Genomic DNA, 25396 nt, shown 5'->3' on the forward strand with positions numbered 1-25396 from the left:
TTTCATTTTTTGCAGATGGACATTGAGTTTTGCCAGCACCATTTTTTAAAAAGACTGTCTTTTCCCCATTTGTTGGACTTTGGGCCCTTGCTGAAGGGTGGATGGATTTACATCTGGGTTCTCCGTTCTGTCAATGAATCTGTTGTTGTACCAGTACCAGGCTGTTTTGACTACCATTGACCTATGGCAGGTTCTGAGGTCAGACAGTGCGAGTCCTCCTGCTTTATTTTTCTTCAGTAGTGCTTTATTTTCTGGGGCTTCTTCCTTTTCCATATAAAGTTAGTGATTAGTTTTTCCATCTCTCTAAAGAACGTTGTTGATGTTTAGATCAGGATTGCATTGTATTTGTTAATTGCTTTGGGTAGATTTGTCATTTTCACAGTGTTGTGTCTACCTGCCCACAAGCATGGTATGTTTTTCCATTTATGTGTGTCTCTTTTGGTTTCTTGAAGCAGTGTTTTGTAGTTTTCTTTGTATAGGTCTTTTACATCCCTGGTTAGATTTATTCCTAAGTATTATATTTTTTTAGGGGCTCTTATAAATGGTATTTTTTTCCCCTGATTTCCTTTTCATTGTTCTCTTTATTGATGTATAGGAATCCAACTGAGTTGTGTACGTTTGTCTTGTATCCTGCTACTCTGCTGAATCTATTAATTCCAGTAGTTTACTTGTGGAGTCTTTTAGGTTTTCTGGGTATAATATCATCTCATCCACAAATAGGGAGAGTTTAACATCTTCATTACCAATTTGGATGCCCTTTATTTCTTTTTCTTGCCTTATTGTTCTAGCTAGAACTTCCAGCACAATGTTAAATAGGAGTGGTGATAAGGGGCATCTTTGTCTTGTTCTTTTTCTCCAGGGAAATATTTTCAACTTCTCTGCGTATGTTGGCTGTTGGTTTTGTATAAATCCATTGCTGTCAAGTTGATTCCGATTCATAGCATCCCTATAGGACAGAATAAAACGGCCCCATAGACTTTCCAAGGAGCACCTGGTGGATTCAAACTGCTTACCTTTTGGTTAGCAGCCGTAACTCTTAACCACTAGGCTGCCAGGGCTTCCTTGATTTTGTATAGATACCCTTTATTATGTTGAGGAATTTCCCTTCTATACCGATTTTATTGAGAATTTTTATCAGGAATGGGTGTTGGACTTTGTCAGATGCCTTTCCTGTGTTCATTGAGATGATCATGTGATTCTTATATTTATGTGGTGGGTTACATTGATTGATTTTCTAATGTTGAACCATCTTTGCATACCTGGTATGAATCCTACTTGCTCATGGTGTATTATTATTATTTTTTAATACCATGCTGAATTCTATTGGCTAGAATTTTGTTGAGAATTTTTGCATCTGTGTTCATGAAAGATATTGTTCTTTAACTTTCTTTTTTTTAGTGGTGTCTTTGCCTGGTTTTGGTACCAGGGTTATGCTGGCTTTGTAGAATTAATTTGGAAGTATCACTTCCTTTTCTACGTTCCGAAATAGTCTGAGTAGTACTGGTGTAAGCTCTTCTGTGAATGTTTGGTAGAATTCTCCATTGAAGCCATCTGCGCCAGGGCTTTTTTTGTTGGAAATTTTTTAAATTACCCTTTAAATCTCTTCTCTTCTTATGGGTCTGTTCAGATTTTGTAGCATGTTTCTAGAAATTTGTCCATTTCCTCTAGGTTTTCAAATTTATTGGAGTAAAGTTTTTCATAATACTCTGTTATAATCCTTTTTATTTCAGTTGGGTCTGTTGTAATGTCCCCCATTTCATTTCTTATTTGGATTATTTGTGTCCTCTTCTGTTTTTCTTTTGTCAGTTTAGCCAGAGGTTTGCTGAGTTTGTTGATCCTATCAAAGAACAACTTTTGGTTTTTTGATTCTTTCTATTGTTTTTCTATTCTCTATTTCATTTATTTCTGCTCTGATTTTTATTATTGCCTTTCTTCGAGTGGCTGTGGGCTTCTTTTGCTTTCTGTTAATTTGAGTTGTGTAACTAATGTTTTGATTTTGTCCCATCTATTGCTATAAATTGACCTCTGAAAACCGCCTTTGCTGTGTCTCTAAGGTTTTGGTATGATGTGTTTTCATTCTCATTTGATTCTAGGAATTTTTTGATTCCATCTTTGATTTCTTCTATTACCCAGTAGTTTTTAAGCAGAGTGTCCTTCAGTTTCCATGTAATTGATTTTTTTTCCCTTCTCTTCCTGTTGTTAATTTCTACTTTCATGGTGTTGTGGTAAAAAAAAAAAAAGAGAGAGAGAGAGAAGATACTTTGTAATTATTTGAGTGTTTTTGATTTTGTTCTGTGGCCTAAGATGCGGTCTCTTCTGGAGAATGTTCCATGTGTGTTGGAAAAGAATGTGTACTTTGCATCTGTTGGGTGGAGTATTCTGTATGTATCTGTGAGGTCAAGTTGGCTGATTGTGTCCCTTAGATTTTCTGTATCTTTGTTGAATTTCTTTCTAGATGCTCTGTCCTTTACTGAGAGTGGTGTGTTGAAGTCTCCTACTGTCATCATGGAACTGTCCATTTCTTTTTTCAGTGCTGCTAGAGTTTGTTTTATGTATTTTGCAGCCCTGTCATTGGGTGCATAGATGTTTATTATGGTTATGTCTTCATGGTGGATTTTCCCTTTAATCATTACATAATGTCCTTCTTTGTCTTTTATGGTGGATTTTGTTTTAAAGTCTATTTTATCTGAGATTAGTATTGCCCCTCCTGCTCTTTTTTGGTAGCTGCTTGGTGTATTTTTTCCATCATTTGATTTTTAATAAATGTACTTCTTTATTTCTAAGGTGAGTCTCTTGTAGAGAGTATATCGACCGATCCTGGTTTTTTATCCATTCTGTCACTCCCTCTCTCTTTATGGGTGCATTTAGGCTGTTTACGTTCAGTTTAATTATGGATAGGTGTGAGTTTAATTGCTGTCATTTTGTAGTGCTTTTTTTTTTGTGGTGGTGACGTTTTCTTTGTTCGTCTTACTCTCCTGTGCTGAATTCCTTTTGTTTGTGGATTTTTTTTCCTTTAACTGAGACTTTGTGTTTTTCTTCTTCATTTGAAGAGTAGGTTTGTTAACTTTCTTTGTGGTTATCTAAAAGTTTACCCGTATCTTCCTGTGTTTGAACTGGTCTATTACTATTTGGTGTTGCCTTGTCTTCCTTTGCATTAGAAAGTTCTGTACCTACACTGTTTATTCTCTTTTATTGTTCTGACGTTGTTGTCTTTTACAGATTAATCTCTCTGGTTCCCTGTTGTAAATTTTTTGGTTTTAAATGGTACTTGAGAGTTCATTTCCTAGGTTGGTATCTGGCTGGTGCCATCTTGAGTCCTAGATTCCGGCTGTGGTCTGATGTTGTTTGTCCTCAATCCAAAGACTCCCTTTAATAATTTTTGTAAGTTTGGTTTGGTTTTTACGTACTTCCTTAACTTCTGTTTATCTGGAAGTATCCTAATTTCACCATTATTTTTGAACAAGAGTTTTGCTGGATATATTATTCTTGGTTGACAATTCTTTTCTTTCAAGGTTTTATATACATGATCCCATTGCCTTCTTGCCTGCATGGCAAGGGAGCTTGCTGTTTGAGTGGAGAACCAAGGAACCAAGAAATAAAGAAAAACAAAAAGCAAAAAAGAAAAAGAGAACAAAATAGATAAATAAAAATTAAAAAAAAAAAATGCCTCCAGGGAGTCCACCAGTGACAAGGAAGTGGCTCCCAGGCCTCAGGGCACAGCCTACCTAGAAGGGGCAGAGATGGCAGACAGGACAGATATTCAGGAGACAGGAAAAAAGGAAGGCTGAGAGAGATAAGGAACTGGGAAATGATGAAAAACAAAAAGAAAAAAGGAAAGAAAAGAAAAAATAAAGAAGAAATAAAAAAAGGAAAGGCCTCTAAGGATCCCACTGGCATGGCTGTGCAGTCTGGCGAAATGCCTCCCAAGCTGTGCATTACAGCCCAGGTTTAAGGGGCAGAGATGGCACATAGCACCAGATAATCAGGAAACAGGAAGAGAAGGTAAGTAGAGATGAGGAAATGAAGAATGACAAAAAGGAGAAAAAAAAAAAAAAAGCCCCCGGGAACCCACCGGTGTGGCTGCTCAGGCTGGGGAAATGGCTCCCAAGCTGCAGAGTATAGCCTGGCAAGAGATAGCACACAGCACCAGGTATTTAGTAGTCAGGAAAAGAAGTAAGTAGAGAGCGATGAAAAACTGAGAAATGAAGAAAGACAAAAAGTAATGCCCCCAGGGATCCCACGTGCATGGCTGTATAGCCTGGGGAAGTGGCTACAAGCCTTGTAGTACAGCCTGGCTAGAAGGGGCTCCCAAGCTGCGAAAAGAAAAAGAAAACAAAATAAAAAAGACCCTGGGGATCCCACCAGCATGGCGGCGCAGACTGGGGAAGCAGTTCCCTAGCTGAGTGGTGCTTCACAGCCTGTTAAGAAGAAGCAAAGATGGCACATGGAGCCAGATGTTCAAGAGAAAGGAAGGGGAGGAGGTGAGAGGTAGGGAAGAAACCAAAAGAAGCTGAAAAAAGCAACACCACCGACAAAGCAATAGCACTGAAGGAGCCGGCTGGTGTGGTCAGGGCAAATCCGAGTGGCATAGAGCCGGTGCCTCCCAGGCCTTGGTCACTCAGCCTGCTGGGAAGTGACAGAGGCTGAGCAGGGGGAGGAAGGGCGGGTGGTGGAAAAGCATATATCACTGGTTACTGGGTGCTCTGTCTCCTGCTGGGAGCTCCATGAAGCTGCTTTTTCAGTACTCCCAGCCCACCGGTCTCCAGAGGGTAATCAAAGATGACAAATCCGTGCTATGGTACCTGATAGGGGAACTCCTCTTGCATCTCTCTTCACTCTCTAGTCTCTGTCAGTTTCTTACTCCATTCGGTGCTTGGTTGAGTTCTTTTTCTCTTCATTTGATGCTTAGGGTTCCAGGATTGACGTTTGTCTCTGTTTTACTTAGGTTTTCAGATCTTTGCTGTGGTGGGGCAGGATGGTGCTTCTGTGTATAGCACCATCGTTGTGCATGTTCTAAGACTATTAATAGTGGTATGCTTTTGGCCCTTTTCACTGTCTTGATATTTGCACCGGTGGTATAAAAGTAATGGACGGTAACACTGCTGGTGCCTTAGCCACAAGTTAAGGCTGTGGCACCAAATTGTGCTGAAAGTTATTATATTCTTCACTCGCACATAGTCAGTTAAAAGGTAAAAAAAAAAAAAAAGCCTGTTTTACTTAAGAATGTTCTTGAAGTAAAAAATTAATTTTTTTATTGTGGTTTAGATGAAATTTTACAGAGCAAATTAGTTTCTTATTGAACAATAAATACACATATTGTTTTGTGACATTGGTTGCCAACCCCACAGCGTGTCAACACTCTCCCCTTCATGAGGCTGGGTTCCCCATTATCATCTTTCCTGTCCCCTCCTGCCTTCTTGTCCTGTCCCCTGTACTGGTGTGCCCATTTAGTCTCATTTTGTTTTATGGGCCTGTCTAATCTTTGGCTGAAGGGTGAACCTCAGGAGTGACTTCAGCACTGAGTTAAAAGGCTGTACTCTCCAGGTTTCTCTAGTCTCTGTGAGACCAGTAAGTCTGGTCCTTTTTTGTGAGTTAGAATTTCATTCTACATTTTTCTCCAGCTCTGTCCAGGCCCCTCTATTGTGATCCCTGTCAGAGCAGTCAGTGGTGGTAGCCAAGCACCAGCTAGTTGTGCTGGACTCAGTCCTTTGGATAATCTTTCCATTGTGTCTTTGGTTTTCATCATTCTCCCTTATTCCAGATGGCGGTGGAACCAGTGGAGTACCTTAGGTGGCCACTCACAAGCTTTTAAGACCCCTACTCATCAAAGTAGGATGTAGAACATTTTTTTTATAAAGTGTATTATGCCAGTTGGGAAACCCTGGTGACATAGTGGTTAAGAGCTACGGCTGCTAACCAAAAGGTCGGCAGTTCGAATCTACCAGGAGCTCCTTGGAAACCCTATGGGGTGGTTCTGCTCTGTCGTTTAGGGTCGCTACGAGTCGGAATCAACTCGATGGCAGTGGGTTTGGGTTTGGTAGAGCTAGATGTTCCCCAAAACCATGGTTGCCAGCCCTCAACCCAGTAATTCAGTCCCACAGGGAGTTTGGTTCTGTCTATGAAGCTTCCATGACCTTGCCTTGGTCAAGTTGTGCTGGTTTCCCCAGTATTGTGTACTGTCTGACCCTTCACAAAAGTTACTACTTATCTATCATCTATTTAGTGTTTTTACCTCCCCATTCTCTTCCCTCTCTCATAGCCATCAAAAGATTGTTTCTTTTTGTGTATAAACCTTTTCATGAGTTTTTATAATAGTGGTCTCATACAGTATTTGTCCTTTTGTGATTGACTTATTTCACTCAGCATAATACCCTCCAAATTCATCCATGTTGTTAGATGTTTTGAAGATTGATCATTGTTCTTTATTATTGCATGGTAAAATATTTTTTTTTAATCTTTGATTTTTATTGTGGTAAAATATACATAACAAAACATTTACCAGTTCGACCATTTTTACATGTGTAATTCAGTGACATTGATTATGTTCTTCATGTTGTATAACCATTATTGCTACCCTTCTCCCCCCTCCCTCTCACCTCCGATAACCACTAATATTCTTTGGTTTCTGTTTTTTTTTTTTTTAGCTTCAAACAACAGAAATTTATTCTCTCGCAGCTTTGGAGGCCAGAAGACTTAAATAAAGGTGTTGGCATGGCCGTACTCCCTCTGGAGGATCTTGTGGAGAATCCTTCCTTGCTTCCTCCTAGCTTTTGGTGCCATTCCTTCTCAGTACCCCATTCCAATCTTTGCTCTGCCTTTACATGGCCTTCACCTCTGTGTTTTCTCTTCTTTTTTTTTTTTTTTTAATTTTTATTTTGAAAGTTTACAAACCAAGTCAGTCTCTCATACAAAAACTTACATATACCTTGCTTTGTACTCCTAGTTGCTCTTGCTCTAAAGAGACAGCACACTTCTTCCCGCTACTCTGTATTTTCATGTCCATTTGGCCAGCTTCTGACCCTCTCTGCTCTCTCATCTGTTCTCCAGACTGGAGCTGCCCACATAGTCTCACACATCTACTTGATCCAAGAAGCTCACTCTTCACGAGTATCATTTTTTATCCCATAGCCCAGTCCAATCCCTGTGTGAAGAGTTGGCTTTAGGAATGTTTCCTGTCTTGGGGTAACAGAAGGTCTGGGGACCATGACCTCTGGGGTCCTTCTAGTCTCAGTCAGACCATTAAGTCTGGTCTTTTTACGAGATAAAATTATTAATATAATTTAATTTCAACACTTAAGTTCATGTCCATTTAATATTCTGTCTACTTAAATGGGAAGTATGCATAAAGCACTTCTGAATACCAAATTATGATGGTTGTCTCAGGGAGAAACATTTGTACAATTTTGTAAGTTGAGAGCTTTATTTAAATGGACAACTGACAGATAAACTGTGGTAATTCAGACGTGGTTATTTGGCAAATATTTCCTCAAAGTGAAAAAATTTAGCGGGCCATTGACAGATTTGTTGCCAGTGATAAAATTGGAGCTTTCAAGTGAAATTTCTGTGGCTGTGAACCTGACACATTGCTAAAACTTAAAGACTTATCAGTTGAGATCTCTGGTGATGTTAATGAATGTGACTTTCTAATGCAGTACAATGAAATGTGTCAGTATTTGGAAGATCTGTATAACTTAGTGAACTAACATTTTCCATGTAATAGAAATATGCACAGGTAATGCATCATGTTTCAAAATGCATCATGTTATAAAAATCATGAATGGGTGAAAGGTCCATATAAAGTACAGGATAGACCAATGGATTTTAATGCAACAAAGTATGAAAAGTTCATTGATACGGTTTCATATTGCACGTTATGCCATAACTTAGACTACCACTTTTTGAGTTTTGGTGTCGTATCAAAGAATTATCACAGTTACTCAAAAAGATTATTAAAATATTCCTCTCTTTTCCAACAAATTCTGTGTGAGGCCAGGTTTTCTTACCAAACCAAAACAATACATTACAACAGTTTGAAGGCAGAAACAGATATGAGAAACCAACTGTCCTCTATTTAAAAACAAAAAAATACTAACTAGACAATAGATAAGTGGTAACTTTGGTGAAGGGTAAGACAGTATACAATACTGTGGCAGTCAGTACAACTTAACCAAGGGAAAATCACAGAAGGGTAATAGACACATCCAAACTCCCCAAGGGACTGAATTACTGGGCTGCGGGCTGGGGATTATGGTCTCGGGATATCTGGCTCGGTTGGCATGACGTAGTTTATAAAGAAAATATTATACATCCTACTTTGGTAAGTACTGTTTGGGTTCTTAAAAGCCTGTGAGTGGCCATCTAAGACATGTCTCTGGTCCCACCCTATCTGGAGCAAGAGAGAATGAAGAAAATCAAAGACACAAGGGAAAGATTAGTTCAAAGGACTAAGGGACCACAAGTACCACAGCCTCCACCAGATTGAGTCCACAATTAGATGGTGTCCCGCTACCACCACTGACTGCCATGACAGGCATCACAATAGGGGTCCCAGACAGAGCTGGAGAAAAATGTAAAACAAGATTCTAACTCACAGAAAAGGACCAGATTTACTGGTCTGGCAGAGACTGGAGAAACCCAGAGTGTATGGCCCCTGGATGTCTTTTTAAGTCAGTACTGAAGTAACTCTTGTGGTTCACTCTTCAGTCGCTGTGGTGGCACAGTGGTTAAGAGTTCAGCTGCTAACCAAAGTGTCAACAGTTCGAATCCACCAGCCGCTCCTTGGAAACCCTATGGGGCAGTTCTGCCCTGTCCTATAGGGTTGCTATGAGCTGAAATTGACTCGATGGCAATGGATTTATTTATTTATTTTTGGTATAAAACAAACAATAACACACATATTTCAACCATGTGTTATATACTAGACTAATGGGGCACACCAGTATGGGGCAAGGATGAGAAGGCAGGAGAGGACAGGAAAACTGCAGGAGTGAAAATGGGGAACCCAAGTAAAGAAGGGGAGAATGTTGACGTGTCGCAGGGTTGGCAGCCAGTGTCACAAAACAATATGTGTATTAATTGTTTAATGAGAAACTAATTTGCTTTTTAAACGTTCACCTAAAGAACGATAAAAGTAAGTAAATGGCTTGAATATAAGAACATAGGAAGCAGTGGTAAAAGCACTCAGCTGCCAACTGAGGGATTGGCAGTTCGAACCTACCAGCCACTCTGCGGGAAAAGGATGTGGCAGTCTGTTTTCCTAAAGATTTACAGCCTTGGGAATTCTATGGGTCAGTTCCATTCTGTCCCGTAGGGTTGTTATGAAGTAGGATGGACTCGATGGCAGTGGGTTTTGATTTTTGAAATACTGTTCACTAAGTTCTACTGGAAATATGTTTTAAGGAAATTAATACTTCAGAAGACACGGATCTGCACTGATGCTTGACTGGAAAAGTGTCTTCCTCTCCAATAAAACTTTGCAATAAATTAAACATCAACTTCATTGGGAACATTGTAATGTTGCTGGTTAGCAAAAAAAATCACTATTTTTAACTAAATTTCTTTTGGAAATAGTTATTTTTCATAAATATGTTACTTAAGGTAACCTGTCATGGCTTTATTTTTTGTTATTTTCAAATGAATTTATTAATATTTTGAACTTTTCTCAGTTTATTTTTTAATATGGTCAGCATCAAAAAATATAACCCCTGTAAACAAAAGCTCTTTGGGATCCTTAAAATTTTTAAGAATGTAAGGGGACCCTGAGACCAAGAAGTTTGAGAGCTGCTGCTATAAGCCTTTGACGTTTTAATTATTCTCATTTTTTAAAATATATGCGTGAAGAAGTAATTGATTTAGACTTGAAACTGTGTCTACAACTTAGCAAAATTGAATTATTTTTGTAGACCTGTTAATGCACTTTTTACTGAGCATCTCAAACTTACTTATTTGGCTTAGCAATTTAATGTTCTGTTTGTTTCTCCTTAGCCTCTACGACTTGACATCAAGAGAAAGCTAACTGCTCGATCTGATCGAGTCAAGAGCGTGGATTTGCATCCTACAGAGCCATGGATGTTGGCAAGTCTTTACAATGGCAGTGTGTGTGTTTGGAATCATGAAACACAGGTGGGAACTTCTAAGAACTGTTAGAAATAAAATATTGTGTTAGATTGTTTACAGTAAAAGAAAAATAATCAGAGTCCAGTAGCTGTACACAAGCTGCTTTCTCAAATTGGTGTAAGATATTTTAAATAAAGATGAATTCTAACAGAAACTGTTCTGAGCACTTTATATGTAATTAAATCATAGCAACTCTAATGTAGGTAGGTAGTATTAGCTCTTTTTGAAATTGAAACTGAGGCTAATAGAGGATCATTTGCTCTAGATAAAATATTTAATAATTAATTTTCTGTTTAGTGAATATTCTGATAATTTCAAAAGGAGATCTTTATATATTTTTCCCAAATGCTCTGCATATTGTTATGTAGATAAGTTTTATTCAGCCATATCAATCGAATTATATCAAATATTTGTGGTCAGCTTTTGATTATGTATATTGGAGTATCTGTCTTATAAATTATCTGCCTTATATCTTACCTCATTCTCTTTCACCTGAGTAAATAGTGTATCCTCAAATTAGTTTAATTCCTGTTTTTCATAGTCTTTATTGGCCATCTTTAATCTTTTTCTTTCAAAGTACAGAACATAGAAATAAGCACTCTACCATACAGTTAGGCAACACTTACACAATAATTATCCTCAAGTTGACTCTGACCCCTGTAGCCTCACTATGGGTCAGAGTCGACTTGGCGGCAATAGGTTTTTTAATCCTGAACATCCAGGGTTACATGCTTTAAGTCTAGCTAAAATTCACATTTGAGAAATTTAAGATGGGCAAATAGGATTAGAAACTAAGGTCAGGAGTAAACCTAAAAGCACCCTTAGATTTGTATACTCACTATAATGGAACAGTAAGGACTACACACTAAATCAAGACCTCAGCAGTGACATTTTACACACATTAGCATTTTGTTCACCAGTAGATCACCAGTGTCTATAAGTACGTGCTCAATAATTATTCATTGAACTGATGAATAATAAGCATTCTATTTATCATCACTAGAAAGCTTTCAAGATTTGTCTTCCTCAATTTCAGATTTATAACTTGTGAATTCTTTTTGCCTTGATGCAGATAATATGCATACTAATGGACATTTTTTTGATCTTAGTTCTCCATCCAAGTGTTAGATCCTTTCCGATTTTATACTTTCAGATATGTTGAGTGCCCTTCCCCCTTCTGCCCATTCTTCCAGGGTCTCCGTCCACTCCATTTACTCATCTCTCAGCTCTTATCATTTCAGTATTAAAAAAAAAAAAACCAAAAAACCGTTGCCATGTAGTCGACTCTAACTCATACAACCTTATAGGACAGAGTAGAACTGCCCCATAGAGTTTCCAAGGAGGGCCTGGTGGATTCGAGCTGCTGACCTTTTGGTTAGCAACAATAGCACTTAACCACTATGCCACCACGGTTTCCTCATTTTACTATAGTATGTTCTAAAGCCTAGGTGTACTTCCCACGAGATTTCCCTAGGCTTCATCATACTTTTTATGGATTAAATTGTGTCCCCCAAAAATGTTTTTCAACTTGGATAGGCCATGATCCCCAGTATTGTGCGGTTGTCCACCATTTTGTGATTTTCCTATGTGTTTTAAATTCTAATCTTTGCCTGTGGTTAATGAGGCAAGATTAGGTTTTGTGAAAGAGAATTAGGGTAGGATGCAACACCCTTAATCAGGTCACAGGGGAATTTCCCTGGGGTGTGGCCTGCATCACCTTTTATCTTATAAGAGATAAAAGAATGAAGAACCAGGAGGGGAGCATGTCCTTTGGTCCTGGGGTCCCCATGCTGAGAATCTTCTAGATCAGGGGAAAATTGATGACAGGGACCTTCCACCAGAGCTGACAGAAACAGAAAGCCTTCCCCTGGAGCTAGCACCCTGAATTCGGACTTCTAGCCTCCTAGACTGAGGGAAACCCTCTGCGGCAGTTCTCTTCTGTCCTGTCAGGTCGCTATGAGTCGGAATCGACTGGACAGCAACAGGTTTTGTTTTTGGTTTAGACTGAGATTCTTGTTAAAGCCATCCACTTGTGACATTTCTGTTGTAGCAGCACTAGATAATTAAGATAATACTATACCTCTACTTTATCTGGGTCACCCTCTTTGCTTGCCTCCCTTTTTTCTTTTGCACGGTCTTTGCCCACCCACTTGCCATCTGCTTCCCCTTTCATAAATCATCTTATTTGGTTTTTTAATTTTCTTCTTTCTTTCAAAACTGAAGGTTCTTTGAGGGCCGAAATTACACTAGTCTTATTCTCTGTTGTTCCTCCAGAGCGTGGCACACTACCTGGCACAGTGTCTGACTTACAGTAGATTCTCAATGTCTTTTTTGAATGATCGATTTGTCTTTGGTTCCTTCTGTTTTTTTTTTTTTTTTTTTTTCTTTAATTACCCCCAGTAGGAGTTACTTGCATTCACATATATTGAGAGCAAAATTCTTAAGTGAGTCCAAAAAAGGATGGTGGTGGGGGGCGGGGCGGGGGGAGTGGTTTGGAAGTAAATTCAAAATACTTGAATTTCAAATAGAGAGATATTCGACTGTGTGGATCATAACAAACTGTGAGCATTGTGAAAAATGTGAATTCCACAACACTTAATTGTGCTCATAAGGAACCTGTGCATAGACCAAGAAGCAGTTGTTTGAACAGAACAGGGGTTACTGCATGATTTAAAGTCAGGAAAGTTGGCATTTCTCAAGCCAAAAGAACTGAAGAAAAAGTTAAAGCTTCAAGTAGCAATACTGAAAGATTCTATGGGGAAATATTGAATGATGCTGAAAGCATCAAAAGAAGATGGAAGGAATATACAGAATCACTGTACCAAAAAGAATTGGTCAGTGTTTAGCCATTTCAGGAGGTAGCGTATGATCAAGAACTGATAGCACCGAAGGAACAAGTCCAAGGTGCACTGAAGGCGTTGGTGAAAAACAAGTCTTCAGGAACTGAGAGAACACCAATTGAGATGTTTCAACAAATGAATGCAGAGCTGAAGGTACTCACTTGTCTATGCCAGGAACTTAGAAGACAGCTACCTGGCCAACTGACTGGAAGAGATCCATGTTTATGCCTTTTCCAAAGAAAGGTGGTCCAAAAGAATGTGGAAATTATTGAACAATATCATTAATATCACACACAAGTAAAATTTTGCTGAAGATAATTCAAAAATGGTTGAAGTAGTAAATCGACAGGGAACTGACAGAAATTCAAGCCCGATTGGGACGCAGAACAAGTGATATCATTGCTGATGCCAAATGGACCTTGGCTAAAAGCAGAGAATACCAGAAAGATGTTTACCTGTGTTTTATTGACTATGCCAAGGCATTCAACTGTGTGGGTCTGTGCTGCAATTAATTACTTTTATGTGGGGCCTTTCTAGAAATGGCCTTATAACTTCCACCCAGGTGATTGGGTGGGACTGTATGATAGGGTAATTGTGCCTACCAAGGGGATTGGTTAGTTTTGCCTTAAAAGACAGCCAATTCCATAGCAGAGAGGAGGATCCTACCACCGCCAAGGAAGAACGGCCAGGATCCAGCATGTCCTTTGGGCCTGGGATACCTGTGCTGAGAAGCTCCTGGGAGCAGGAGACAGAGAGAGAGAGCTGAAACCCCAAAGATGGTAAAAAGTGAGTGGCAGGAGAGACCTGGCAGCTGGAGATGGTATGGTGGGCTTCCTGGCCCACAGAGAGAGACCTAGCACCAAGGAGAGGTGTGCCTGTGAGGACGGCTGGGAAGAGGCTGTCCTGATAGAAAAACTGTATCCTTGAGTGTTCCTGAGCCTAAATTGTAACCTGTTACTTCCCTAATAAACCCCATAATCATGAGTATGGTCTGTGAGTTCTCCGTGGCCATTGCAATGAGTTATCGAACCCAGTAGAGAGTGCTGTGGTAGGAACGGTTAGGGTCAGAGTTGGTAAAGATGGTGCAGAGAGGAGGCATATCCGACCTCCGCCTCATAGGAATCCGCCTTGGGTTGTTTATCTTGGTTCTCCTTCCACCTTGTGAGGTTGTAGGAGGTCAGACACTGCCCCAAGCCATTTTTACAGATTCATAACAAACCGTGAGTAACATTGTGAAGAATGTGAGTACCAGAACGCTTAATTGTGCTCATGTACATAGACCAAGAGGCAGTTGTTTGAACAGAACAAGGGGATACCACATGCGTTAAAGTCAGGAGAGGTATGTGTTGTATCCTTTCACCATACTTACTCAGTCTATGTGCTGAGCAAATAATTTGAGAAGCTGGACTATATGAAGGAGAATGTGGCATCAGGACTGGAGGAGGACTCATTAACAACCTGTGGTATGCAGATGACAGAACCTTGCTTGCTGAAAGCAAAGAGGACTTGAAGCACTTACTGATGAAGATCAAAGACCATAGCCTTCAGTATGGATTATACTTCAACATAAAGAAAACAGAAATCCTCACTACTGGACCAATAGGCAACATCATGATAAACAGAGAAAATATTGAAGTTGTCAAGGATTTCATTTTACTTGGTTCCACAATCAACAACCATAAAAGCAGCAGTCAAATCAAATGACATATTGCATTGGGCAAATCTGCAAAAGATCTCTTTAAAGTATTAAAAAGCAAAGGTGTCACTTTAAGTACTAAGGTACACCCTACCCAAGCCATTCTATTTTCAGTAGCCTCATATGCATGTGAAAGCTGGACAATGAATAAGGAAGACCGAAGAAGAATTGGTGCTGGAGAAGAATATTGTATGTACCAGGGACTGCCAGAAGAATGTACAGATCTGTCTTGGAAGAAATACAGCCAGAATGCTCCTTAGAAGCAAAGATGATGAGACTTCATCAGGGTCATTGAGAAAGAGGAAGACCTTCACTGAGATGGGTTGACACAGTCTGCGACAACAGACTCAAACATAGCAACAGTTGTGAGGATAGCACAGGACCTGGCATAGGGTCGTTCTGTTGTACATAGGGTCGCCATGAGTTCCAGCTGACTGGACAGCACCTAACCAGGTGTTGAACCATGACTGCTTGTTCTACACCTGCCTTATTTTCACTGCTCAGCAGATCCCAGGGTTTGTTGGTTCTGCATGAGCTTTTGTGCATTTTTCTGCCATGTAGATTGCATGTTCTTTCTGGTACTTTCTGCCTTCAGTGTCTATGTCGTATTCATCTGGTTACAGTAATATAGCATGGACTAACATCCGCATTCATTCAGTCCTTATCTGAAGAAACTGAAGTCAGACTTGGGAAGCAAGAATAAGCTCAACAATTCTTGTGAACCAGTCCCTGTTCTTTTTTTTTTTTTTTTTTTAAGGCAAAAATGCACATGGTCATTTAAACAGTAAGATTGTGCTGTGTTCCCTTGCTATTTCATCATTGCTGTCTGGTACAAAAAGAAGGATTGTAAAATGATAGTTTGATTTCAGAATTTTATTTCATTTATTCACTTATTTTCTTTTTATTGAACTTTAGACAAAGGTTTACAGAACAAACTGGTTTCTCATCAAACAATTAGTATACACATTGTTGTATGACATTGGTTAACAACCCCACCACATGTCAAGGCTCCCTTCTCAACCCTGGGTTCCCTATTACCAGCTTTCCTTTTCCCTCCTGCCGTCCAGTCCCTACCCCAGGACTGGTGCGCCCCTTTAGTCTCGTTTTGTTCCATGGCCCTGTTCAGTCTTTGGCTGAAGGGTGAACCTCAGGAGTGGCCTCATTACTGAGCTGAAAGGATGTCCGGGGACCGTACTCTCAGGGTTTCTCTAGCCTCTGTCAGGCCAGCAAGTCTGGTCTTTCTTTTTGAGTTAGAATTTTGTTCTATACTTTTCTCCAGCTCTGCCTAGGACCCTCTATTTTGATCCCTGTCAAAGCACTCAGTGGTGGTAGCCAGGCACCATCTCACTGTACTGGACTCAGTCTTGTGGAGGCCATGGTAGATGTGGTCCATTATTTCTTTGGTCTAATCTTCCCCTTGTGTCTTTAGTTTTCTTTATTATTCCTTGCTCCCGAAGGGGTGAGACCAGTGGGGTATCTTAGATGGCTGCTTACAGGCTTTTAAGACCCTAGAAGCTACTCACCAAAGTAGAATGTAGAACATTTTCTTTATAAACTCTTTTATGTCAGTTGAGCTACATGTTCCCTGAGACCATGATCCCCACCACCCCCAGCTCAACAATTCAGTCCCTCAGCAAGTTTTGATGTGTCTATGGAGCTACCATGGACTTGGCTGGTACAGGTTGGGCTGACTTCCCCAGTATTGTGTATTATTTTACCCTTTACCAAAGTTACCACTTATCTTTTATCTGTTAAGTGTTTTTCCATCTCCACCCCTCCCCTCCCTCCTAACCATCAAAGATTGTTTTGTTTTTGTATGTAAACCTTTTCATGAGTTTTTACAGTAGTGGTCTCATACAGTGTTTGTTCTTTTGTGTTTGACTTATTTCACTCAGCATAATGTCCTGTGCTGAGTTCCTTTTGTTTGTGGATTTCTTTTTCATTTCTTTTGTTTTTGTAGATTTTGGTTTTATTCAGACTTTACGTTTTTCTTCTTTATTTTGATGAGTAGGTTTGTTAACTTTCTTTGTGGTTACCTTCAAATTTACCCTTATCTTCCTAGGTTTAAACCATTTATTATTACTTGGTATCACCTTGCCTTCCTCTCTGTCATAGATTGAATTGTGTCCCCCCAAAAAATATGTGTAAAGTTTCTTAGGCCATGATTTCCAGTATTTTGTGGTTGTCCTCCATTTTGTGATTGTAATTTTATGTTGAGAGGATTAGGGTTGGATTTTTACACCAGCGTTACTCAGGTCACCTCCCAATCCAAGGTAAAGGGGGTTTCCCTGTGGTATAGCCTGCACCACCTTTTATCTCAAGAGATGAAGGGGAAGCAAGCAGAGAGCTGGCGACCTCATACCACCAAGAAAGCAGCACCAGGAACAGAGCACGTCCTTTGGGCCCGGGGTCCCTGTGCCTGAGAAGCTCCTAAAACGGGGGAAGTTTGAGGACAAGGAATCTTCCTTCAGAGCCGACAGAGAATGCTGTCCCTTGGAGCTGACACCCTGAATTTGGACTTTTAGCCTACTTTACTGTGAGGAAATAAATTTCTCTTTGTTAAAGCCATCCACTTGTGGTATTTCTGTTATGGCAGCACTAGATAACTAAGACATACTCCATTACAGAGTTCTATACCTATACTGTTTAGTCCCTCTTTCATTGTTCTGACATTGTTGTCATTTACTGATTAACTTCTCTGATTCCCTGTTGCAATTGTTTTGGTTTTGGGTAGCCCTTGAGAGTTCATTTCCTAGGTTGATATCTGGCTGGTACAATCTTGCGTCCTAGATTCAGGCTGTAGTCTGATGTTGGTTGCCTTCAGACTGAAGGACTCCCTTTAATAATTCTTGTAAGTTTGGTTTGGTTTTTACATATTCCCTTAATTTCTGTTTATCTGAAAGTGTCCTAATTTCACCATCATATTTAAATGAAAAGTTTTGCAGGATATATTATTCCTGGTTGGCAATTGTTTTCTTTCAAGGTTTTATATATGTCATTCCATTGTCTTCTTGCCTGCATGGTTTCTGCCAAATAATCAGAGTTTAGTCTTATTGTTTCTCCCCTGTATGTGACTTTTGTTTTTTTTTGAGCTGCTCACAGAATTGTCTTTGATTTTAGCAAGTGTGATTATGCTGTGCCTTGGTGTTTTTCTTGTGGGGTCTATCCTGCATGGGGTTTGTTGAGCTTCTTGGATGGTCAGCTTTTTATCATTCATGATATTAGGGAAGTTTTCTGTCAGCAATTTTTCAATGATCCTCTCTGTGTTTTCTGTTTTCTCTCCCTGTACTGGAACTCTGATCACTCAAAAATTTTTGGTTCTGATTGTATCCCACATTATTCTCAGGGTTTCTTCATTTTTCTTCATTCTTTTTTCCAGTTTTTCTTCAAACAGAGTTGTAGCCAAGTGTTTGTCTTCAATTTTGCTGATTCTGTCTTTCATCATTTCAAACCTGCTCCTCAGCTCTTCTATGATGCTGTCTATTTCTGAAATCTTTAACCTTTGGGTTTCTAATTTTTGTTTTTGTATGACTTCTGGTTGTGAATTTATTTTGGCATTTTTTTCCTGTGTTATTTTCCTGAATTGTTCCATTTCTTTGTATCTTCCATGAATTTATCTGCCTTTTCCATAAATTTCTCTATTTTTTCCTCATTTTTGTCTGCTTTTTGCTTCAACTCTTGGATTGCTCTGAATAATAGAGATTTGAATTCCCTGTCAGGTAGTTCTAGCACCTTTTCTTCTAGTGGAAAGTCATCTGGTGTTTTATTTTGGACTCCCACTGGACCCATCCTGTCCTTTTTTTTATATGCTTTGATATTATCTGCTGTTTTCAGGACATTTGGTAGTTATTTTCTTTGTTTCTTGATTCTAGATTTGTTTGAGTTGTCCTGTTTTTTTGTTTTATTTGGTTATGTCTGAGCAGGTGGGCTATGTGTTCTTTGTTGTGTGCTCGTCTGTAGTCACGATACTTTTCACCTCCTTGTCCAAGGGCAGGGCCAGGCATTCAGCTGTGGTACAGCAGGGCAGGTCTAGCTGAAGGGGAGGGTCTGGGATGGGTTGTTTGTGGCACATACTAGGGCCAACAGGGTCAGCCAGGAATCAGTGCTGGGCAGGTTCCAGTAGGCTGTGCCTGTGCTGTTCGGGGGTATGATGTTCAGTGCATGGTGCAGGTAGGCAGGAAAGAGGGGGGTGGTTGTGATATGTGGAGCTAATGGGGGTATGGGAAAGAAGAGAGGAGAGAAAAACAGGAGCCAAAAAGAAAGAAGCAAGCAAAGAAAGAGAAAAAAAGAGCGCTAATAAGGAAGCTTGCCATTGGAGTGGAGAGATGCGAAACTGAGAAATAGAGAAAAGGAAGAAGAAAGAAAAAAATAACTAGATAAAAATTTGGAAAAGAGAAAAAGAAAAGAAAAGTCCCCAGGAGTCCCGGAGTTCCACCAATGGGGCTGCTAAGACTGGGAAAGTGGCTCCCAGGCCGTGCAGTATAGCTTGGCTAGAGGGGGAATAAATGTCACACAGCACCAGGTATTCAGGAGACAGGAAAAGAAGATAATTGTAGAGAACTGAGAAATGAAGACAGACAGAAAGGGAAAAAGAGAAAAGAAAAAAAAAAGAAGAAAAAATGAAATACCCCCAGGGGTCCCACCTGCACAGCTGCAGAGATTGGCGGAGTGGCTCCAAAGCTGTGCAGTGCAGCCCAGCTAGAAGGGGCTCCCAAGCTACAAAAAGAAAAACAAACAAACAGAACAAAGCAAAACAAGGGGAAAAAAGCCCAAGGGATCCCACCGGAATGGTGTTGCAGGCTGGGGGAGTGGTTCCCCAGTTGAGCGTGGCTTCACAGCCTTTCAGGAAAAAGGAAAGATGGCTACACGGAGCCAGGTGTTCTAGAGAAAGGAGGGGGAGGTGGTAGGAGGCACAGAAGAAACCAAAAGAAACGGAAAGAACCAACACCACCTCAGGGACCTGGCCAGTGTAGGCAGGGTGAATTCAAGCAGCCTGAGGCCAAAGCAGTTGCCTCCTGGCCAAGATACTGGAGCTGGCGGGAAGCAGAGAAGGTCGAAAGTGGGGGAAAAGGTGGGGCGGGGGGCGCGGCTAGGAAAGCGTATCGCTTGTTACCGGGTGGTCTGTTGTTTGCTGGGAACTTCGTGAAGCTGATTTCCTGTACTCCCTGTCCGCTGATCTCCAGCGTGGGTGGGGTGAATCCAAGCAGCACAAACACTGCACTTCCCAGGCGGCTGGGCCACCGCAGCCAGCAGGAAGCTCGGAGGTAGAGCAGTGGGGAGAGAATCAGGGGTGGGAAAGCATGTATCGCTGGTTACCGGTGCTCTGTCTCCTGTTAAGAGTTTCCCGAAGCTGCTTTCCCATGTTTCCTGTCTGCTGATCCCCGACTGGAGTCCAAGATGGTGGATCTGTGCTGCATTAGCCAATGGGACCCTCCACACACATCTCTGCTTGCTCTTTGTCCTGTATCAATTTCTTATTCTATTCAGTGGTTGGCTGAGATCTCCATCTCTTCATTTGGGACTTCAGGTTCCAGGAATGGCATTTGTCTCTGTTTTACTTAGCTTTTCGTGTCTTTGCTATGGAGGGATAGTGTGGTGCGTCTGTCTATTGCACCGTGTTGGCCGGAAGTCCTCTGATTTCAGAATTTTAAAGAAGTCATCAAAGAGGGAAGTCAAAAAGGTGCATTCATTTCTACTATTTCCAGGAGGTTCTCCTATGTTTCTATCTTTATGTATTATAAAAAAAAAAACATAGATGTATATATGTATATAGTTTCACTGTGAGCAGAATCACTTTGTCATACCTCACTAAAAAGGAATAAACATGGAGGCATATTGCTGAAGTGTACAAAGGAATTATATCTTGTTTTGAGTCACTTTTATGGGTTTAATTTAAAGTAGAAGAAACTAAATTAATTCACCAAATACTCTGCTTCTTTTAAAAGTATCTCAATTTTGAACCTGTTAAAGATTATTTCCTTATTTTTTGTTTGAATATTGAGCTTTCATATTTTAGCCAGAGAATATTTTTAAAGTGATCTAAATAATTGAGTGTTTAAATACAGTAGAATAGATTTTTCAGTTATTTTCTCATAACTCAAAGTGTATATTGTTAAATTTTAAGACACTGGTGAAGACGTTTGAAGTGTGTGACCTTCCCGTTCGAGCTGCAAAGTTTGTTGCAAGGAAGAATTGGGTTGTGACAGGAGCGGTAAGTAATTCCATGTCTCTGTAATCCATTTTCTGAATTGGTCAATGATTGTATAAATGAGTTGCAGAATTTTAATTCCTAATTTTTTATTTTTGCCACAATATTTTAAAACATGGACTTCATTCCTTGAGTCTGTAATAGTTTTTCTTGCCATTTACTTCATAATAGCGATGATGGCTTTAAAACTTTCATTTTCAGGATGACATGCAGATTAGAGTGTTCAATTACAATACTCTGGAGAGAGTTCATATGTTTGAAGCACACTCAGACTACATTCGATGTATTGCTGTTCACCCAACCCAACCTTTCATTCTAACTAGCAGCGGTAAGAGATGACCCCTTTTTGTCATGTACATCTCTTCTGGTAATTCATTTTCATTTGGTGAGACATGCTCTTCTTTTACAGCTGTTACAAGTAGAGTTCTAATTCCAGCAGTCTTTAAGCTATTTAAATCTATTAACATGCTGTGTTAGTACTACTTGCTTTTGTATTTTAATGAAATATCAACAGTACCAAGGATTTGTATAGCAATTGCTCAGATCCCTGTCAGGGAAGACCTGAAGATCTAGGTGCCTAAACATCTGATGAACAGGAAGGTCATTTACATGCTGATGAGTGAGTTTTTGGCAGATTGCCATACCCTAGTCAGCTTTATCTTTACATTCAGACTAGTTTGCTCCTTCCTATTATGTATAAAACAGTGAATCTTTTGAAGGACAATTAAGACAAGTAGTACTGAATTGGTAATAGCTCTGTGAAGCATTTTTAAATTAAGAATTGAGAAGTAATTCTCAACTTCTGCTTTAACTAATCTTGTATCAGAAGAGCAAATGATTTTTCTCTAGTCATTATCATCATTATTCAGACATACCTTGACTCTAATCAAACCTGTGTTGATCTTTTGTCACTCTTTAAATCTTACCACTGTTTTTCTTAAATTTTGTCACAAGATTTCTATATTTGCTGTTAGTTTGTAATTTCTCTTTTATTTATTTTCACTCATCTGTAGAGAGTTAAATTTATTTTAAGATAAATATTTTGAAAAATCTATTCAGTTCTCATTCTATTTCTTAAGTCTTGGAATGTATGATTTGTGTTGTTAGGTTTCCTACCCTAAAAGGCACAAAAACTCTGTGTCTTAGTGCTGAAATGAAAGAAATAGAAATTCCAACTAACTTGAGACTTTTTTTTTGGCCCAGATGACATGCTTATTAAGCTATGGGACTGGGATAAAAAATGGTGTTGCTCCCAAGTGTTTGAAGGACACACCCATTATGTTATGCAGATTGTGATCAACCCCAAAGATAACAACCAGTTTGCCAGTGCTTCTTTGGACAGGACCATCAAGGTAAGATGTCAACTGTTTGGGTCAGTTATGATTGTAGGCGAAATGTAGTTGTTTTAGTGTTTTACTGCTGGCTGCGCAGAAAGTTATTCCTATCTTAGAAGAATGTCCCAGAAACTCACTTTGAAATAAAAATAGAGCTTCTCATTTTGATCCAAAAGGGCATGTTCTGTTTAGAAAAACAATGTGGGCAACTTGTGGCCCTTAATAAAGGAGTGTTTTTCCATGTGAAGGCAGTATGTTGTCAGACTTTTTTAAGCCTCTGGAAACCCAGAATAAGAAAAATACTGATATCTTTTTTAGATTACTACTTTCATTTCCTTTTAGTATATTCATCGTTGACCTCTGCTGATTACTAATCTATTTTATATTTAAATTCTATCTGCCACCATTTTCTCTCTCTTACTCCATTCCCTCATACTGCTTTCAGTAATCTTTCTGAGGATAAAGTCCAAATGACTTAGTGTGGAATGTAAGGATTTTCCAAGACTAGCCTCAGCTAGTAAAAAAATTTTTTTTCCGCTTTTAGCCTCAGCTATTTTTTTTTTTTTTTAATGTTATGAGATATCTCCTGTGACTGGTCTACTTACCATCTAGAGGTGGCATGGATGTTCACAGAACCATACATTATTCCACTGTTCCTTCTGCCTGCATCCTCTTATTTTTCCCTTTTTGATTCATTTTCCTCTGGGCAGCTACTCACTTATCAAGGCTTATTAGCACAAGGCTTTACTCTAAGAAACTCTCTTCGGACATTCTCTTCACCTCTAGCCAGAGTCAGCCATGCCCATCCCATTCCTTCTACTGTTTTTTGCCTCTATTACAGCCATTTTCACACTCCTTCATAATTAATGTATCTCTGGAAATGTGTCTTTTTCTCCTCTGACATGTCAGATGTCTGGTGTAGGAACTGCGTGTCACCCCCTGCCCCTGCAAACAGACACTCACTGGCAGGCAGAATACTGCTTTGCCTGAAATACGTGCTTAGTACATGTTGCAGTGAGTGCAGCCATATTCCTTTTTCTGTTATAATATTTAAAATACATCTGTGTATTGTATTAACTTTTGCTTACACATGTATGCTCATGTGGTTAAAGCGATCGGCTGCTACCCAGAAGTTTGGTGGTTTGAAACCACTAGCAGCTCCGCGGGAGCAAAGATGTGGCAGTCTGCTTCCATAGAGATTTACAGCCTTGGAAACCCTGTGGGGTCACTATGAGTCGGGATTGACTCTACGGCAGTGGGTTTGGTTTTTGGTATTGTTATCTCAGGGTTGTGACCTCACATTTTTCATTGTCCTTGCTTTTGACATAGATTGGAAACTTTGAAGTTAGACTTCCCTCACTACATGAGGCTTATCTTGAGAACAAGTGTCTTATCTTTGGCTCCAGTAAAGTTTGTTATATATAGTAAGTGATAAATGTTTCATTTCACATCTCTGTACTTCACACAGAAACCCTGGTTGCGTAGTGGTTAAGAGCTACTGCTGCTAACCAAAAGATGGGCAGTTCGAATCCATAAGGCGCTCCTTGGAAACCCTGTGGGGCAGTTCTACTGTGTCCTATAAGGTTGCTATAGGGTTGCTATGAGTTGGAATTGAATGAAATCAATTTTTTTTGGTTTGTACTCCACACAGGGCCTCCCACATAGTAGGCACTCAATTAATATTTGTAAAGATAAAGCTCAATAATAAATAAAACTTTAGTAATTTTTTTACTACATTTCCATACTTTTAATTTTTTAATTAAGCTGTAATTTTCACCTAACACGTTTTACTAATAAAAAATTTTTATTTTTTTTTACTTTTAATTTTTTAATTAAGCTGTAATTTTCACCTAACACGTTTTACTAGAGCCACTTTTATTAGCTTTATGTTCACTCTCTTAAAAACAATCTCCTACCCTTAAGGTAGTGTTTCTCAAAGTGTAGCCTGCAGATTACCTAGGGTGTCTGTTTAAAATCTAGATTCCTGGGCTTTGCTGTAGATCAACTGAATCATAATCGCTAAGGGTGAAGCCTGGAAATTGGCATTTTCAGTGAACACTATAGCAACTCTGCAAATTCTGTTCCCTGAAAATTCAAGTAAAGTGAGGAAAACAGACAAGTGGAAAAAATGAACGCGCCTCAGCTTCTCTCTCTCTTTCTTGGGCTTTGGTGTTTTACGTAATAGTCAGAAGAATGGTGGTGCCACCTTTTGAAAGGTGAGTCCCCGTATTGACTAGCTGATGCTCTTGCACTCTGAAGGTTTGGCAGCTGGGCTCTTCATCACCAAACTTCACTCTGGAGGGACACGAGAAAGGTGTGAATTGCATTGATTACTACAGTGGTGGCGACAAACCGTACCTCATTTCAGGTGCAGATGACCGTCTTGTTAAAATATGGGACTATCAGGTACAGTTTTTTTTATAACCTCACTTGCCGTATGTTAGATACGGTTCTTACCATTGTTTACAAGAGAGTTAAAACTTAGGATGTTGATTTCTAATGATAGCATAGTAACTTAAAGCCTCAGTATTTGCACCTAAATTGCAGTTCCAAAACTGTTCACAAAAATGAAAACAAATGCATATCATGATTTTAAAATAAAATGCCAATGTGTTTAGTTTTCATTTATAAGCAGAAATTAGAAGTTTTAACATTGTAATTTAAATTCTGACTTCCTCCAGTATTCTCATTTGCAAAATATCATTTATATTTGAAAAGTATAGCAAATGAATGATTGACGTCATGACATATCCGTGGTACAAATCATTTTGCCATGTACAACTCTTGTAACCTTGCTGTGAACTCTTGTTACTGTGCTTTTTATCTCAGGATTTTCTTAAATTTTTATTTTTTGGTTGTCATTTGGGAAAGTTTCTGTAAGCAGTCAATTAAATGAGGTCTAGAAAACTAGTTTTAATTTGAAACTTACTAAAATTTGTATTTAAATCCAGAATACAAATATTAAAGTCTAAAGCAACATCGTTCTACTTAGTCCACAGATAGTAGTTGTTGGAGTTAAGGGGAAAATTTGTTATCCTAGGAATTTGGGGAATAATATTTAGACAAAAACCAAAATCTTCCAGTATTTTTTTTTTTTTTTTAACATGATGGTTATTTTACGTTTGCTTCTGTGTTGTCTGGAATAACTGGAGAAAATATTCATGTGCATAACAAGAAAATTCTGTTTCAGATACTTCCATAC

At 39.3% G+C, this 25396-nt stretch overlaps 1 protein-coding gene across 1 annotated transcript in view; it reads left to right on the forward strand.

The window, feature by feature from the left end:
• Positions 1-25396, forward strand: part of COPB2 (COPI coat complex subunit beta 2) — a 58155-nt gene that overhangs the window by 17880 nt on the left and 14879 nt on the right. Inside the window, exons 2-6 of the mRNA XM_010599483.3 lie at positions 9985-10122; positions 20777-20863; positions 21062-21188; positions 22064-22212; positions 24454-24600. Coding sequence (XP_010597785.1) covers positions 9985-10122; positions 20777-20863; positions 21062-21188; positions 22064-22212; positions 24454-24600 — 648 coding nt within the window. The remainder of the gene's footprint in view (positions 1-9984; positions 10123-20776; positions 20864-21061; positions 21189-22063; positions 22213-24453; positions 24601-25396) is intronic.

This window comes from Loxodonta africana, chromosome 26 (genome assembly GCF_030014295.1).
Source record: "Loxodonta africana isolate mLoxAfr1 chromosome 26, mLoxAfr1.hap2, whole genome shotgun sequence".
In the NCBI taxonomy this organism is placed as follows: domain Eukaryota; kingdom Metazoa; phylum Chordata; class Mammalia; order Proboscidea; family Elephantidae; genus Loxodonta; species Loxodonta africana.